This window comes from Rutidosis leptorrhynchoides, chromosome 2 (assembly GCF_046630445.1).
Source record: "Rutidosis leptorrhynchoides isolate AG116_Rl617_1_P2 chromosome 2, CSIRO_AGI_Rlap_v1, whole genome shotgun sequence".
NCBI lineage: Eukaryota > Viridiplantae > Streptophyta > Magnoliopsida > Asterales > Asteraceae > Rutidosis > Rutidosis leptorrhynchoides.
Genome location: NC_092334.1, coordinates 61,783,454 through 61,799,097, shown reverse-complemented (window position 1 = coordinate 61,799,097; position 15,644 = coordinate 61,783,454). Strand labels below are relative to the sequence as shown.

Below are 15,644 nucleotides of genomic sequence, written 5' to 3'. Positions count from 1 at the left end.
GACTATTTGTTTAAGTTACTTTTTATGTTGTTTGTTTGAGTTGATTAGGATTTTCTTTTGAATTGACTGTAATTGTTAATCTTCTGATCGGTTTAAATGGTTTAATGTTACTTCATAGTTCATAATAAGTTTTTCCAAAAAATAAATAAATTAAGAATAACGTGAATGATAAAGCCTATCGGTTGGTATAGGCCTAAAAACACCAATCCAATTAGACCACTTGTAGTGGTTGGGGGCGTGAGTTGCTTTTTGTACATTTTTGATGACTAGGACGTGTGTGTTGTTTTTTTGGAGTAGTGGTGGTGTGAGTTTTTGGTGTAGGTTAAGAGTATTATGATAATGTGTTAAAATATAATTGGGTTAGGTATTAAAAGGGATATAAAATAATATTTTTAAATTAATAAAAAATTAAAAAAAGTAAACAACAGCCGTTGCCATCCCCGTTGCAGATTCAGGAACGCGCCTCTTCACCCTTCTGGCCACGCCTCGTTACGGGAGGTGGGGGGCGGCACCAGGTGACACATCACCCTCCCACGCCGTTTTCCTCCACCGCTACAACAGGTCTTAGTCCCTTGGGCCTCAAACTTGACTCAAACTAATAAAGAAGGATGATTCAAAACTCCAAAATTTACATGGTAAGTCTTGAATAATGTTTTACTTTTATATTTAATTTAATTTAATATTTCTTTATTTTTCTTCTTTATTTAAAATCATTATGATTTGCAATCAAATAAAGCTAAAAGTGCAAAATAGAACTTTTTTGAGGAAACCTTAAAGATTGTCATTAACACGCTAGAAAGTGTTGTACATAACAATTATCTATTATTTTTAAAATGTCGATTATTCAAATGTACAAGACTTTAAAACGTGTTAATAATAACTCTAAAAGTTGTTACATTAATTCAAAAGTTGTTACATTAATTCATATTATAATTAAAACTTGTATACAACGTATACAATAAAGACACTGGTGTAAGTTATTTATTTATTTACTTATTATTTCGAATATAATGATCTAGTGGTTACACATTGAGTAGAATTAGTTGGTATCAAACGACCAAGCCCTTTAACGCTCGCTCTACACGTCTTATACAATACAAACGACTACATTAAAATTACAGAGCGATATTGAAATTGCTATTGAAATTGCAGACTAACACAAACCACCAAACATAATATTATCCTAAAACATACATATAAACCCAACTCGGTATCTAATAGTTGTACATACAATAATTATTTATGAAGATTTATGTTTATTCATCAAATAGTTATACAATAGTTATCAAGTGAGATACAAAACGTATATAAAGGTCGATCATTTCATATCTTGTTGCAAGTAAAGTGTATATATATATATATATATATATATATATATATATATATATATATATATATATATATATATATATATATATATATATATATATATATATATAATAAGAAAGTTTAGCCAATAATGTAAATTTGCTAAACTTTAAATTCTTAAGCTTTGTATTCATCCCACAGTTGATCAACCGTTTTTCCGAGCAAATCAACAAAGAAACCATCACTATAACCACCTCTCATCTTCTTATTAAGTTCAGCCACAAACCCATTTCTAATACCATTACAATAGTCTAAAAACCGAGCCGTAACGTCATACCCTTGATCCCATCTATCACCTTGTCCCGGTTGAACCCAATGGCTTGGTGCATACCCGGCCTTTAACCTCACATAATCCGCAATCCCTTCAATCAAACCTCCTGGTGCTTGTCCATTCCCATTCCATTGCCAAACATGTGTCATTTCATGATAAAGTACACCAGTTATTTCGGTCTTAACGTCACCCGAATACCCTTGAATGTATTTAGCACTAACATGGATTTCGTTGTTGGAAGTGTATGCGACACCATCCATATCATCAATGAATACATTTACTTGTGATACGTCTTTTTTATCGGAGTCTGAGGTTTGGTCAAATGTTGTCCATATGAAGTTTGTGGCGGAGTTTAAGGTTTGGGTGGTGTATTCATCTCCTATGTCTTGGGTGAACTTGATGCCACCAGCGGTGGTTGCGGCTGTGTTGGTCACGGTGTAGTCAACCGCAGCGATGAGCTGCAAGGTTGCTAGGAATATTGTAATGAATGAGAGCAAGGTGGAGATGTTATGAGCCATTTTTGTGGGTTGGTTTAGTTGATTAAGTTGTATGTTTGTATATGTTGTTTGGATTGATTATATAGGTGGTGTGAAGAATAGACCAAGTCAAAAAGTCTCCAACAATGGAAAAAATACTTGTGACCGACTTGCACAGAATAGTCATTTAGGGCCCGTTTGATTTTTTTTCTATTCTTTTTTATAATCACTAGTTTGTTTGAATATGAAAGAAATTACTACGCGTTAAATACACCAGGTTGCACTAATTCTACGCCATTTGGTTTTTTTACACTAGCTAGTCAGATAGAGATGTAGAGATTTTAGATGATTAACTTACGAAGTTTATACATCCACCATTTTGATATACAATATACTTATACATTAAATATTTAAATTGATAAATACAATATACTTTTTTGTAAGGCACAAATTTTGTTAATAGTCAAATACTTACAAAGGGCATTTAGCAGCAAGAATCACGCATTGCCCATAATACAAGTACAGAACCGACAAACTGGACCAAATGCGAAACTTGACCAAATGCGAAACTAGGAAGACAACAAAAGCAAAGATCGCGAATTAGCCATGGTCGTCATAAACACTAGGATTAACTAGCCATTGTTGCCAATCCAAATTTAGTTTTTTTGGCTCTCATCGAAATCCAAAGGAAGCTTTTTGCTTGAATTTCATTAACCGCTGAAGCTCCACACCAATGTTTTCAAAAACTTTCAAATTTCTATTTTTTCAAATCATATAACCTGTAACCCATTCGATAGCTTGCCAAACTTTTGACTTAATTCGAACTATGATTTGCACCCGGCTTTATACCTTGAAACATTTCGCCAACACCCACAAATGCATTCAATCCCGAATTATACCAACAAAGAATTCTAGACCATAAATCTTTTACTTTTGGGCAAGTAAGTATCATATGTTCAACTGTTTTCTGGTCTAAATACAATATACTTATAAATTAAATATTTGCACTGTATCAATGCAGAATTATAGTGAATTTATCAATTTGAATGGTAGATATATCTGATTTCATTAACTTATTTAGTAGTATCTTTTTCAACAATACTAAAGGAAACACAAATATTGATAGATACAAAATATATTTTTTGATCTTTAAATATGTTAGAGAAAATTGGATAAATGGTCCCTATGGTTTACATGAAATGGGGTAAATGGTCCCTGATGTTCATTTTCGTCGTTCTTGGTCCTTGTGGTTTACAATACGAGGGTAGGTGGTCCCTGTCAGTAACAGACGTTAAAAAGATCCATTAACTTCGGTCATGTGCCACGCATGTGAGGGTAAAACCGTCATTTAGTCCATCCTGATTATCTTTCACCTCTTTAGGGTTCCATTTAATCACCCACCAACAAATTCAAACACAACAAATACTCAATTAAACTCAAATAATCAATTATTATTATTTTTATCACATTCAAACCCAAACCCAACAAATTCTATACTCTCATCGAGTTTTTGTAACACCTAAATTTGTTGCTCAACTAATAATGATACAAACCCTACACAAAATGGTAGCACATGAAAAAAACCCTTCACAAAAACCTGGAAATAGTAATTGTTCAACAGCAGAATCCGACGAGTTTCAGGCGAGTTTCAGGCGGCGGCTCACGGTGGCTGTTGGCGGCGTTCTTCAAAAACAGTTCAAAACTCGACCCCAATCCACCAAACGATGCAGTTAGCAGAAGCAGAAATAACCTAAATAAAAAAAAAGATTAATCAAGCAAAAACAATTTATCCTCGCTGACAATCCCAAAAAAAGATTAACCTGCTCGTACGAATATGTTCATCTGTTGAACATCAAAGTTTGCCAATCACCAAATTAAGTAACAAAATCAATCGGACTGCATCTCTAGACCTGCGATTAAGATATCTTGTGAAGTGTCTTGATCCAAAACTGCATCATCTTCATGAAAACTTCGATGAACAGTAAGTATATCTTCATAAGAATATGAACTTCGAATTTTGAGATTAAGTGTGTTTTAGCTGCAGATTCCTACACGAAAACTACTTCAAATCATATCAATAACACTCGAAAGTCATCTCTATAACCGAAACATTACTGAATAGTTCCAATTTTGAATCTCACTTTTCGGTCCTCAAGCGTAGATCTAAAAATTCATGAGCACCTTGATGTTTTAATTTGATTTTAAGCTTCAAATAGCTTAAACAAATATCCAGGAACATGAATATGTAATTAATTTGATCTATAAACTGATAGAATGATCCATAGAAATTTATTTTTTGACTTTCGGTTTGTGAGATGGTTTTATGTGAAAAGAAGCCATTGAAGAACCTTGGAGAACCAAGAAAAGATGAAATGGATAGGGTCGGGTTTTGTGTAGTTCCGGGTGGAAGAGATGAAGGTTGACTTCGAGGAGTGGAAAAGTGACCCAAGGTGTGCGTTTATTCATCCCAAAGAAGAAAGCTGGTCAACTTGGAATTAATATTGATGTAATTTGATTATGTAGTGCTGTTTTAATTATGTAGTCGACATCAGAAGGGTGTTTTTGGTTGGATGTGTAGTTTCGGGAGTCCACTCCTGTGATGACCCGAAAATTTTTGACTTATTTAAACCAATTCTCTATACGATTTATTATTTTGACACGTTAAACAAAGTCTGTTAGATTGAATCTCAAAATTTTAGAACTGTTTCATATATTCAATTACCTTTGACTACTCTCGACGATTCATGAACAATTATATGTATGTATGTATGTATGTATGTGTGTGTGTGTATATATATATATATATATATATATATATATATATATATATATATATATATATATATATATATATATATATATATATATATATTATAAGATGTACAAGTAAAAAAAACGACTTTCCTACAGTAAAAACGACTTTGCTACAGTAAAACACTATTTGCTACAGTGAAACCGACTTTGCTACAGTAAAACACTATTTGCTACAGTGAAACCGACTTTTGCTACAGTGCTGCAGTAACACTATTTGCTACAGTAAACACTATTTGCACTCAAAATATGGAGACACTATCTATATGGCACCAAGTGTACAGTGTACACCGACCATAAGAGTCTTCAGCATATTTTTGATCAAAAACAACTCAATATGAGACAACATCGCTGGGTAGAGTTGTTAAACGATTACGATTGTGAAATCCGTTACCACCCCGGAAAGGCTAATGTTGTAGCTGATGCCCTAAGTCGGAAAGAAAGAGTAAAACCTCTTAGGGTCCGAGCTTTGAACATTACAATTCGTACCGATCTCACAAAGCAAATTCAAGCAGCACAGTTAGAAGCTTTAAAAGAAGAAAATGAAAAAGGTGAAATGAGCAAAGGATTAGAAAAACAACTTGAAGTAAAAGCCGATGGAACCCTGTATTTTGCTGGTAGGATATGGGTACCAAAACATGGTAACCTAAGGCAACTAGTACTGGATGAAGCACACAAAACGAGGTACTCAATTCATCCAAGAAACGGGAAAATGTACCACGATCTCAAGAAGTTCTATTGGTGGCCTAATATGAAGACAGAAATTGCTACTTATGTAAGCAAATGTTTGACGTGTGCAAAGGTCAAAGCTGATCACCAAAAGCCGTCAGGATTACTGCAACAACCAGAAATTCCGCAGTGGAAATGGGAAAGAATAACCATGGATTTCATTACGAAATTGCCAAGGACTGCAAGTAGTCATGATACTATTTGGGTGATAGTTGATCTCTAACTAAATCAGCTCACTTTCTACCAATAAAGGAGACAGACAGTATGGAGAGATTAGCACGCTTATATTTGAAGGAAGTAGTTTCCAGGCATGGTGTACCTATCTCCATCATATCTGATCGCGACACCCGATTCACATCACGTTTTTGGCAGTCATTACAAAAAGCATTGGGAACTCGATTAGATATGAGCACCGCTTATCACCCACAGTGTAACGACCCGCCAAAATCGCTATTGACGCATTACGTTATTCACCGGTTTCATTGCTAGGTATTGACCTCTATATGATACGTTTTATAAACATTGCATTCTTTTGAAAAGCCACACCATAAATGAATATCTAAATCCAAGGTTTTCGACATCTGATGATTTCTACATATAGACAATCACCGTAAATAATAGTTTACAATAATACATCCGTTGACAATGCAGTCAAAATAAGATACATGGTGATGATTTTGTGAATGCAAAGTTTTCTCGAATAAAGCATGTATGACTCCATGCACATAACTTGTATAACGTATAAGCAAACAGCGAAAAACTTGTAGGGACCTGAGAATAAACATGCTAAAAGTGTCAACACAAAGGTTGGTGAGTTCATAGTTTTAATATTGCGCATAATCTGTATATAAAGGTGGACAATAAGATTTCAGTTATTTCATCCAAAACGTTTATCAAAATATTCTACGAAATTGAGCACTCTGGTAACTAAACTTTAACGTTATAATAAGTACCCCTGTTTTAACATACATGTAACCAACATGTACAATACACGCAATCCAACGTGTACTAAACTCAAATAGCATACGTCTGTTTTATAGTTCAGGCTAGGGTTTCTATACCTGGAACAGACGGGGATGTCAAGCCCTATGGATCCATATACCACTATTTGCGTCCACCAGTTCTTATAACCAGCAGTTACTAGTTACCAAAGCTAAGAGATTTTCGGTTCAAACTCGGTGTAGAATTTAGTATGTACTTGTATCCATTGCATTTAAAATAAAGTGCATGTATTCTCAGCCCAAAAATATAGATTTCAAAAGCATTTAAAAAGGGAGCAAATGAAACTCACTTGACATCTTCAAAAATAAATCACAGAGATGTGACCGAAAATCGGAATGCAAGTAACCGTAGACCTCAACCTAGAGAACATATGTTGGTCAATAAATGTCTAACAAGCTAGGTCAGTCCATAGGGTTCGTATAGTCCTATTGCTCAAGTCCGACTCATTAATTTAGCAAAGTTTAGCAAAAGTCAACAAAAGTCAACACAAGTCAAAGTAAGTCAAATGTAAGTCAAATGCAAGTCAAACACAATTAACATGGTCAACACAAATAAACAATCTCATAATATTACCCAAGTTGGTCAAATAGTCAAACATAAGTCAAACTTAAGTTATCTATTTTTACTTAGAAAAAAATATTTTTAGGTATTTTGGAGCTGATTTCGGGTCCCACCAACTTTGATATAATACCTTAGGTCGTGACCATTGGAAAGTATATCATCTCATCTTCTATAGACAGTTTATTTGACAAAAATGGTGTTACGGTTTTAAAGTTATGACCTCGCGAAAACAGTCTCTCGAAACATAAAATGCTGATAAAAATGCTGTTAAGTGTTCAAAATTAGCAACGATTATCTATTTTCTCGCTTCTTTTAAACCTGTTTAGACTTAACAAAATCATACATGTAATATATCGTTTTAAAGCATGTCGTAAATACTTTCAATACCAATTAATATTTTTTATCCAGACTTAACTGATTTCAACTTACGAGTCCGCAAAGTAGACCCAAGAGTTATTTTTGACACTTTACCAAAACTAAAAGTCAGCCCCAACATCCTGTTTTCATGCTCGTTTTAAACTAGTTTTGACTCGACAAAATCATACATATCTTATATCATTTTCAAGCATCTCATATCTACTTTCTGACCCAATTAATAGCTTTCACCATAACTTAATCATTTATAATTTACGAGCCTACAAAGTGAGCCTGAGAGTCATTTTGAAAATTTCACTAAAATAATAAAAATTTTCCATTGACAACTCAAATTCCAAACCATAATACTTGAGCAAGTAAAAATCATGTCATAAGTTTAAAAATGATATTTTAGACGTGTTACATACCTTTGATCCTCAAAATTTCGCATATTGATCAAAGTAGACGCGTATGACCCAAATGGGTCATAAATACCCATTTTGACCAAAACATGCCGAAACTCATTTTTAAAACACTACAAACTTCAAACTTACTTAAATTGATATATCGGACGTATCCACGGTGCCCGTTACCCATTTTGACACTTTTTGGCTTAAACGGGTCAAATGTCCAAACGGACGGTTTAAATTACATGGTTTATACATATACAAAATTACCACTTTAGAAAACCTCACACTATATGAAATAGTTAATATAAGTGTATTAAGTTCATACAAAAAGTTTCAAGTCTCAAGTATTGGTCATTATTTTTATAACCCGAAACATTTGCAAAAACACAAGTTTAAAACAAGGTTTACAACAGCAACTTCTGTGATTTTTAGAAAAATCATCGCAACTTCAAATTATTCACCGCCAATTGAAGATGTGGAATTTTTAAGTGGAGAATCTACCCAATTTTTCGTATAGTCTGATTTGCCCCAGAAAAGCCCCAGTTACAGAATACGTTAAACTATGTTCGTACAGTTTTCAGAAATCAAACAGCATTTTTATCAACATGTACCAAACTTTGAACGAGCGTAAAAGCCTAAAAAAATTCGAGTCGACCCGATTCTTGAGTCTAATATCAGTGGTTTTTCAAGTCCAAAAACCCTATGAACTTATATTATCAGTTATATGTCGTTTAGCATGCCAAAAACGTTCACCTTTAATCATACAAAAACATAACTTAATCGTTCATAACTTAAGTTCTATAAATCGAAAACATATGATATCTAAATGAAAAGTTAATAATTTTTCAAGCTCTTTTCAAATATTATCATGCCAAGAACAGATTGTAAACTCAAATTTTCCAGATTAGCAATATCAATTACGAATTTTCAAACCAAAATCAATTAATCATAATTTTTGATCTAGAAATCGAAATCGCGCAATATCTATATGAAAAATTAACTACTCTTCGATAGCAATTCAATTATGAACTTAGATTAACTTTATTTAACATGTAAGAATGAGTTCATATCAGTTCAAAAATGGGATTTCATTATAACTACTCAAATGATCAATTAAACACCATTTCATTTGTATACATTCAAGGACTTGAGCACTAGACACTATATCTACCCTAATATGTATCAAAAACATGAAAACTCAAAAATTAGAGTTTTTAAAACTTACCCTAATCAAGAAATTATTGGTATAGATGTGTAGAGCTCTTCGAGAGGAGTCCGAATATGTAAACGATTTTATGATCAAGTGATTTCTTGAAGGTGTTTTTGAGGAAGGAAGATCGATGAAGATGATGAATAGTAGATGAGTGTTCTTAAGAGAAAAATTGTGTACGTGGTTGTTTGATGAAATGAATCTGATATAGAAAATATAGATAAGATAGAGTCACTGGTAAATATCTATCTCACTAATTGATATCACGGGTATTAACTGTACAGTCACGGGTATAGATATATCATGGGTGTAATATTAAATAAACACGGGTTATAAATTTTTGTAGTCACGGGTTTAATAGTAAGAAATATAGATATAATATATAGTCAAGGGTAATTAACAATGGCATTTACGGGTATCCCAAATATATATATATATATATATATATATATATATATATATATATATATATATATATATATATATATATATATATATATATATATATATATGATATTTATTAGATTTTTATCCGTTATCTAAAACCCAATGTATTTTGCCTTAACATGTTTCTGTGATTGATAAATTTTATATTTATAAAAAAAAATACATTTATGCATATTGTTCGAAACCTTTTATATTTAATTCCAATCAATTATTAAGATTATGTTTAAATATCACTATAATATTTAAGTTATATAATATAGTAATTATAATGTTTATAAGTCATGTGTTACGTAAATTATGGGAGTAGTTGGCAAGTGGGTTACGAATTTTTATATCCATTATATAATATAAAATATTATAATAATAAACTGAATTATTAGTTTGAATTATTAAACCGAATTATTAATTTGAATTATTAATTCATTTATTAGTTTGAATTATTAGTGTATAAAACTATATATCTAGAAACGTTCGTATAATACGCGTATAAATACTTGTTGAATAAAAATATAAGAATCATCATCCTACTTAATTAAAATGATTTTCAAAACTCAATTGTTATATAACCTAATTATTAAAATTAATAATCATACATTTTGTTGTCTTAATATATATATATATATATATATATATATATATATATATATATATATATATATATATATATATATATATATATATATATATATATATATATATTGTTTTCACTAACCGTAGTGTTTTCAAAAAAAAATAAATAAATGTAACCAATATTAATTGTAGTATATTATAAAAAAAAATTTACATATAAAATTGTAGATTTTAAGTAACGGTTGTTATGTTTTTAACGGAAAGTTAACGAAAAAAGTCGGGTTATTACATTACCTACCCCTTAAAGAAAATTTCATCCCGAAATTTTGGTTGGTGCGATTAAACGGCGTTTAGGAAAACAAGTGAGGATAGAAATGTTTGTCTTGACGTAGTAAGATCGAGCATCTTGTAGTTAAGTATGAAAGTTGGGTAAAACGAGATCATATTCCTTTGGTGATGAATACCTTCAAATAAACTGCTCGGAGTGCAAGTATGATATGACAAAGATGGGAAGGAAATCAAGTGTGACCTCAAATGATGTCACATATATAGTCAGAGTATATTCAGATGTTAGCAGAGAAAATAAAGGAGTCATGTAACATGATACGTGATGAAGGTAAGGTTGATCAAGCATTACCACCATCACGTTCCATTCGAACTTCCGCATACTTACCGTAATATAACCACGTTGATCGGGCGTCATTATATTACATTAACTCATGCGTCCATTCCAACACTACTCCAAAATATTTATGGATATAAAACAAGTGTCATTTTCCAGAATATATAAATCAAAAGATTTCAAAATGGGGTGTACTAAAAATAGTACGAGAATATAATATTTAATTTAATTAATAATATTGAAAGGGTAATGACGTAAGAATGTCTTTGAAACTATTGAGAATCTTCGTGAGTCGGATAAGACTTCTTCCGATTTACAATTCAAGATGTCAGGAGTTTCTGAATCGAAGCACATAAGCACATAATATAACACATATGATATCTATAAAAATATATAAGTAATAACTCACGTAGGAATGTCAGGAATTTCGAAAGTCCTGAATGACACTTCCTGTTTTTTCACTAACCGGGATGTTGAAAATGAACTCGCTTGAGCAGGAGAAGGCTTGTAATCAAAAGGAGAAATACTTTCTCACCGTTAGTAATAATAATATTATATTAATATCAAAATATGCACATAATCACGTATAAGTGTAATGACACGGTTGTAGACTAGACCACTAATGTATCTAAACAGTCCATGTCAGACACACTAATGCACCTAACTCCCTACAACCAACGCTCTGATACCACCTGTAACGACCCGCCAAAATCGCTATTGACGCATTACGTTATTCACCGGTTTCATTGCGAGGTATTGACCTCTATATGATATGTTTTGTAAACATTGCATTCTTTTGAAAAGGCACACCATCAATGAATATCTAAATCCAAGGTTTTTGACATCTGATGATTTCTACATATAGACAATCACCGTAAATAATAGTTTACAATAATACATCCGTTGACAATGCAGTCAAAATAAGATACATGGTGATGATTTTGTGAATGCAAAGTTTTCTCGAATAAAGCATGTATGACTCCATGCACAAAACTTGTATAACGTATAAGCAAACAGCAGAAAACTTGTAGGGACCTGAGAATAAACATGCTAAAAGTGTCAACACAAAGGTTGGTGAGTTCATAGTTTTAATATTGCTCATAATCTGTATATAAAGGTGGACAACAAGATTTCAGTTGTTTCATCCAAAACGTTTATCAAAATATTCTACGAAATTGAGCACCCTGGTAACTAAACTTTAACGTTATAATAAGTATCCCTGTTTTAACATACATGCAACCAACATGTACAATACACGCAATCCAACGTGTACTAAACTTAAATAGCATACGTCTGTTTTAAAGTTCAGGCTAGGGTTTCTATACCTGGAACAGACGGGGATGTCAAGCCCTATGGATCCATATACCACTATTTGCGCCCACTAGTTCTTATAACCGGCAGTTACTAGTTACCAAAGCTAAGGGATTTTCGGTTCAAACTTGGTGTAGAATTTAGTATGTACTTGTATCCATTGCGTTTAAAATAAAGTGCATGTATTCTCAGCCCAAAAATATAGATTTCAAAAGCATTTAAAAAGGGAGCAAATGAAACTCACTTGACATCTTCAAAAATAAATCACAGAGATGTGACCGAAAATCGGAATGCAAGTAACCGTAGACCTTAACCTAGAGAACATATGTTGGTCAATAAATGTCTAACAAGCTAGGTCAGTCCATAGGGTTCGTATAGTCCTATTGCTCAAGTCCGACTCATTAATTTAGCAAAGTTTAGCAAAAGTCAACAAAAGTCAACACAAGTCAAAGTAAGTCAAATGTAAGTCAAATGCAAGTCAAACACAGTTAACATGGTCAACACAAATAAACAATCTCATAATATTACCCAAGTTGGTCAAATAGTCAAACATAAGTCAAACTTAAGTTATCTATTTTTACTTAGAAAAAAATATTATTTACATATATGTATTTTTTAGGTATTTTGGAGCTGATTTCGGGTCCCATCAACTTTGATATAATACCTTAGGTCATGACCATTGGAAAGTATATCATCTCATCTTTCTATAGACAGTTTATTTGACAAAAATGGTATTACGGTTTTAAAGTTATGACCTCGCGAAAACAGTCTCTCGAAACATAAAATGCTGATAAAAATGCTGTCAAGTGTTCAAAATCAGCAACGATTATCTATTTTCTCGCTTCTTTTAAACCTGTTTAGACTTAACAAAATCATACATGTAATATATTAACATGTACCAAACTTTGAACGAGCGTAAAAGTCTAAAGAAAATTCGAATCGACCCGATTCTTGAGTCTAATATCAGTGGTTTTTCAATTCCAACAACCCTATGAACTTATATTATCAGTTATATGTCATTTAGCATGCCAAAAACGTTCACCTTTAATCATACAAAAACATAACTTAATCGTTCATAACTTAAGTTCTATAAATCAAAAACATATGATATCTAAACGAAAAGTTAATAATTTTTCAAGCTCTTTTCAAATATTATCATGCCAAGAACAGATTGTAAACTCAAATTTTCCAGATTAGCAATATCAATTACGAATTTTCAAACCAAAATCAATTAATCACAATTTTTGATCTAGAAATCGAAATCGCGCAATATCTATATGAAAAATTAACTACTCTTCGATAGCAATTCAATTATGAACTTAGATTAACTGTATTTAACATGTAAGAATGAGTTCATATCAGTTCAAAAATGGGATTTCATTATAACTACTCAAATGATCAATTAAACACCATTTCATTTGTAAACATTCAAGGATTTGAGCACTAGACACTATATCTACCCTAATATGTATCAAAAACATGAAAACTCAAAAATTAGAGTTTTTAAAACTTACCCTAATCAAGAAATTATTGGTATAGATGTGTAGAGCTCTTCGAGAGGAGTCCGAATATGTAAACGATTTTATGATCAAGTGATTTCTTGAAGGTGTTTTTGAGGAAGGAAGATCGATGAAGATGATGAATAGTAGATGAGTGTTCTTAAGAGAAAAATTGTGTACGTGGTTGTTTGATGAAATGAATATGATATAGATAAGATAGAGTCACTGGTAAATATCTATCTCAATAATAGATATCACGGGTATTAACTGTACAGTCACGGGTATAGATATATCATGGGTGTAATATTAAATACACACGGGTTATAAATTTTTGTAGTCACGGGTTTAATAGTAAGAAATATAGATATAATATATAGTCAAGGGTAATTAACAATGGCATTTACGGGTATCCCAAATATATATATATATATATATATATATATATATATATATATATATATATATATATATATATATATATGTATATAATATTTATTAGATTTTTATCCGTTGTCTAAAACCCAATGTATTTTGCCTTAACATGTTTATGTGATTGATAAATTTTATATTTATAAAAAAAATACATTTATGCATATTGTTCGAAACCTTTTATATTTAATTCCAATCAATTATTAAGATTATGTTTAAATATCACTATAATATTTAAGTTATATAATAGAGTAATTATAATGTTTATAAGTCATGTGTTATGTAAATTATGGGAGTAGTTGGCAAGTGGGTTACGAATTTTTATATCCATTATATAATATAAAATATCATAATAATAAACTGAATTATTAGTTTGAATTATTAAACCTTATTATTAATTTGAATTATTAATTCATTTATTAGTTTGAATTATTAGTGTATAAAACTATATATCTAGAAACGTTCGTATAATACGCGTATAAATACTTGTTGAATAAAAATATAAGTATCATCATCCTACTTAATTAAAATGATTTTCAAAACTCAATTGTTATATAACCTAATTATTAAAATTAATAATCATATATTTTGTTGTCTTAAAATATATATATATATATATATATATATATATATATATATATATATATATATATATATATATATATATATATATATATATATATATATATATTGTTTTCACTAACCGTAGTGTTTTCAAAAAAAAATAAATGTAACCAATATTAATTGTAGTATATTATAAAAAAAAAAATTTACATATAAAATTGTTGATTTTAAGTAACGGTTGTTATGTTTTTAACGGAAAGTTAACGAAAAAAGTCGGGTTATTACACACAGACAGATGGTCAAAGTGAAAGAACTATACAAATATTAGAAGACATGTTACGGGCATGTGTGATTGACTTCGGAACCGGTTGGGATCGACACTTACCGTTGGCAGAATTTTCATACAATAACAGCTATCATACGAGCAGCAACGTAGCGCCATTTGAAGCACTTTACGGTTGAAAGTGCAGATCTCCTATCTATTGGAGTGAAGTAGGAGAAAGACAACTTACTGGACCATAAATTATTCACGAAACCACCGAAAAAATCATTCAAATACAACAGCGATTGAAAACGGCCATGAGTCGCCCTGGAAAGGCGTTGTACGATTCGGTAAATGAGGAAAGCTAAGTCCTAGGTACGTCGGACCCTTTGAAATCACAGAAAGAATTGGAGCAGTTGCTTATCGATTAAAGCTACCACAAGAACTTAGCAGTGTTCACAACACATTTCACATGTCAAATTTGAAGAAATGTTTAGCTGAAGAGGATGTCGTAATTCCTCTCGACGAAATACGAATCAATGATAAACTCCATTTTGTCGAAGAACCTGTTGAAATCATGGACCGTGAGGTCAAACAATTAAAACAAAGCAAAATACTGATAGTCGGGGTTCGTTGGAACGCAATACGAGGACCCGAGTTTACTTGAGAACGTGAATATCAAATGAAGCAAAAGTATCTACATTTGTTCACTGATATCGCTCATAACACAGGTACTACTCAAAATTTC

At 31.6% G+C, this 15,644-nt stretch overlaps 1 protein-coding gene across 1 annotated transcript; it reads right to left on the bottom strand.

Annotated features, from left to right (window-relative positions):
• Positions 1-1,472: 1,472 nt before the first annotated feature.
• On the bottom strand, positions 1,473-2,172 carry LOC139890923 (uncharacterized). The gene has a single exon (XM_071873852.1). The coding sequence runs from the start codon at positions 2,155-2,157 to the stop codon at positions 1,486-1,488; it is 672 nt and encodes a 223-aa protein (XP_071729953.1). The 5' UTR covers positions 2,158-2,172; the 3' UTR covers positions 1,473-1,485.
• Positions 2,173-15,644: the final 13,472 nt, after the last annotated feature.

Coding starts and splice junctions, on each gene's coding strand:
- LOC139890923 (XM_071873852.1), bottom strand. CDS start 2,157: ATGGCTCATAACATCTCCACCTTGCTCTCATTCATTACAATATTCCTA.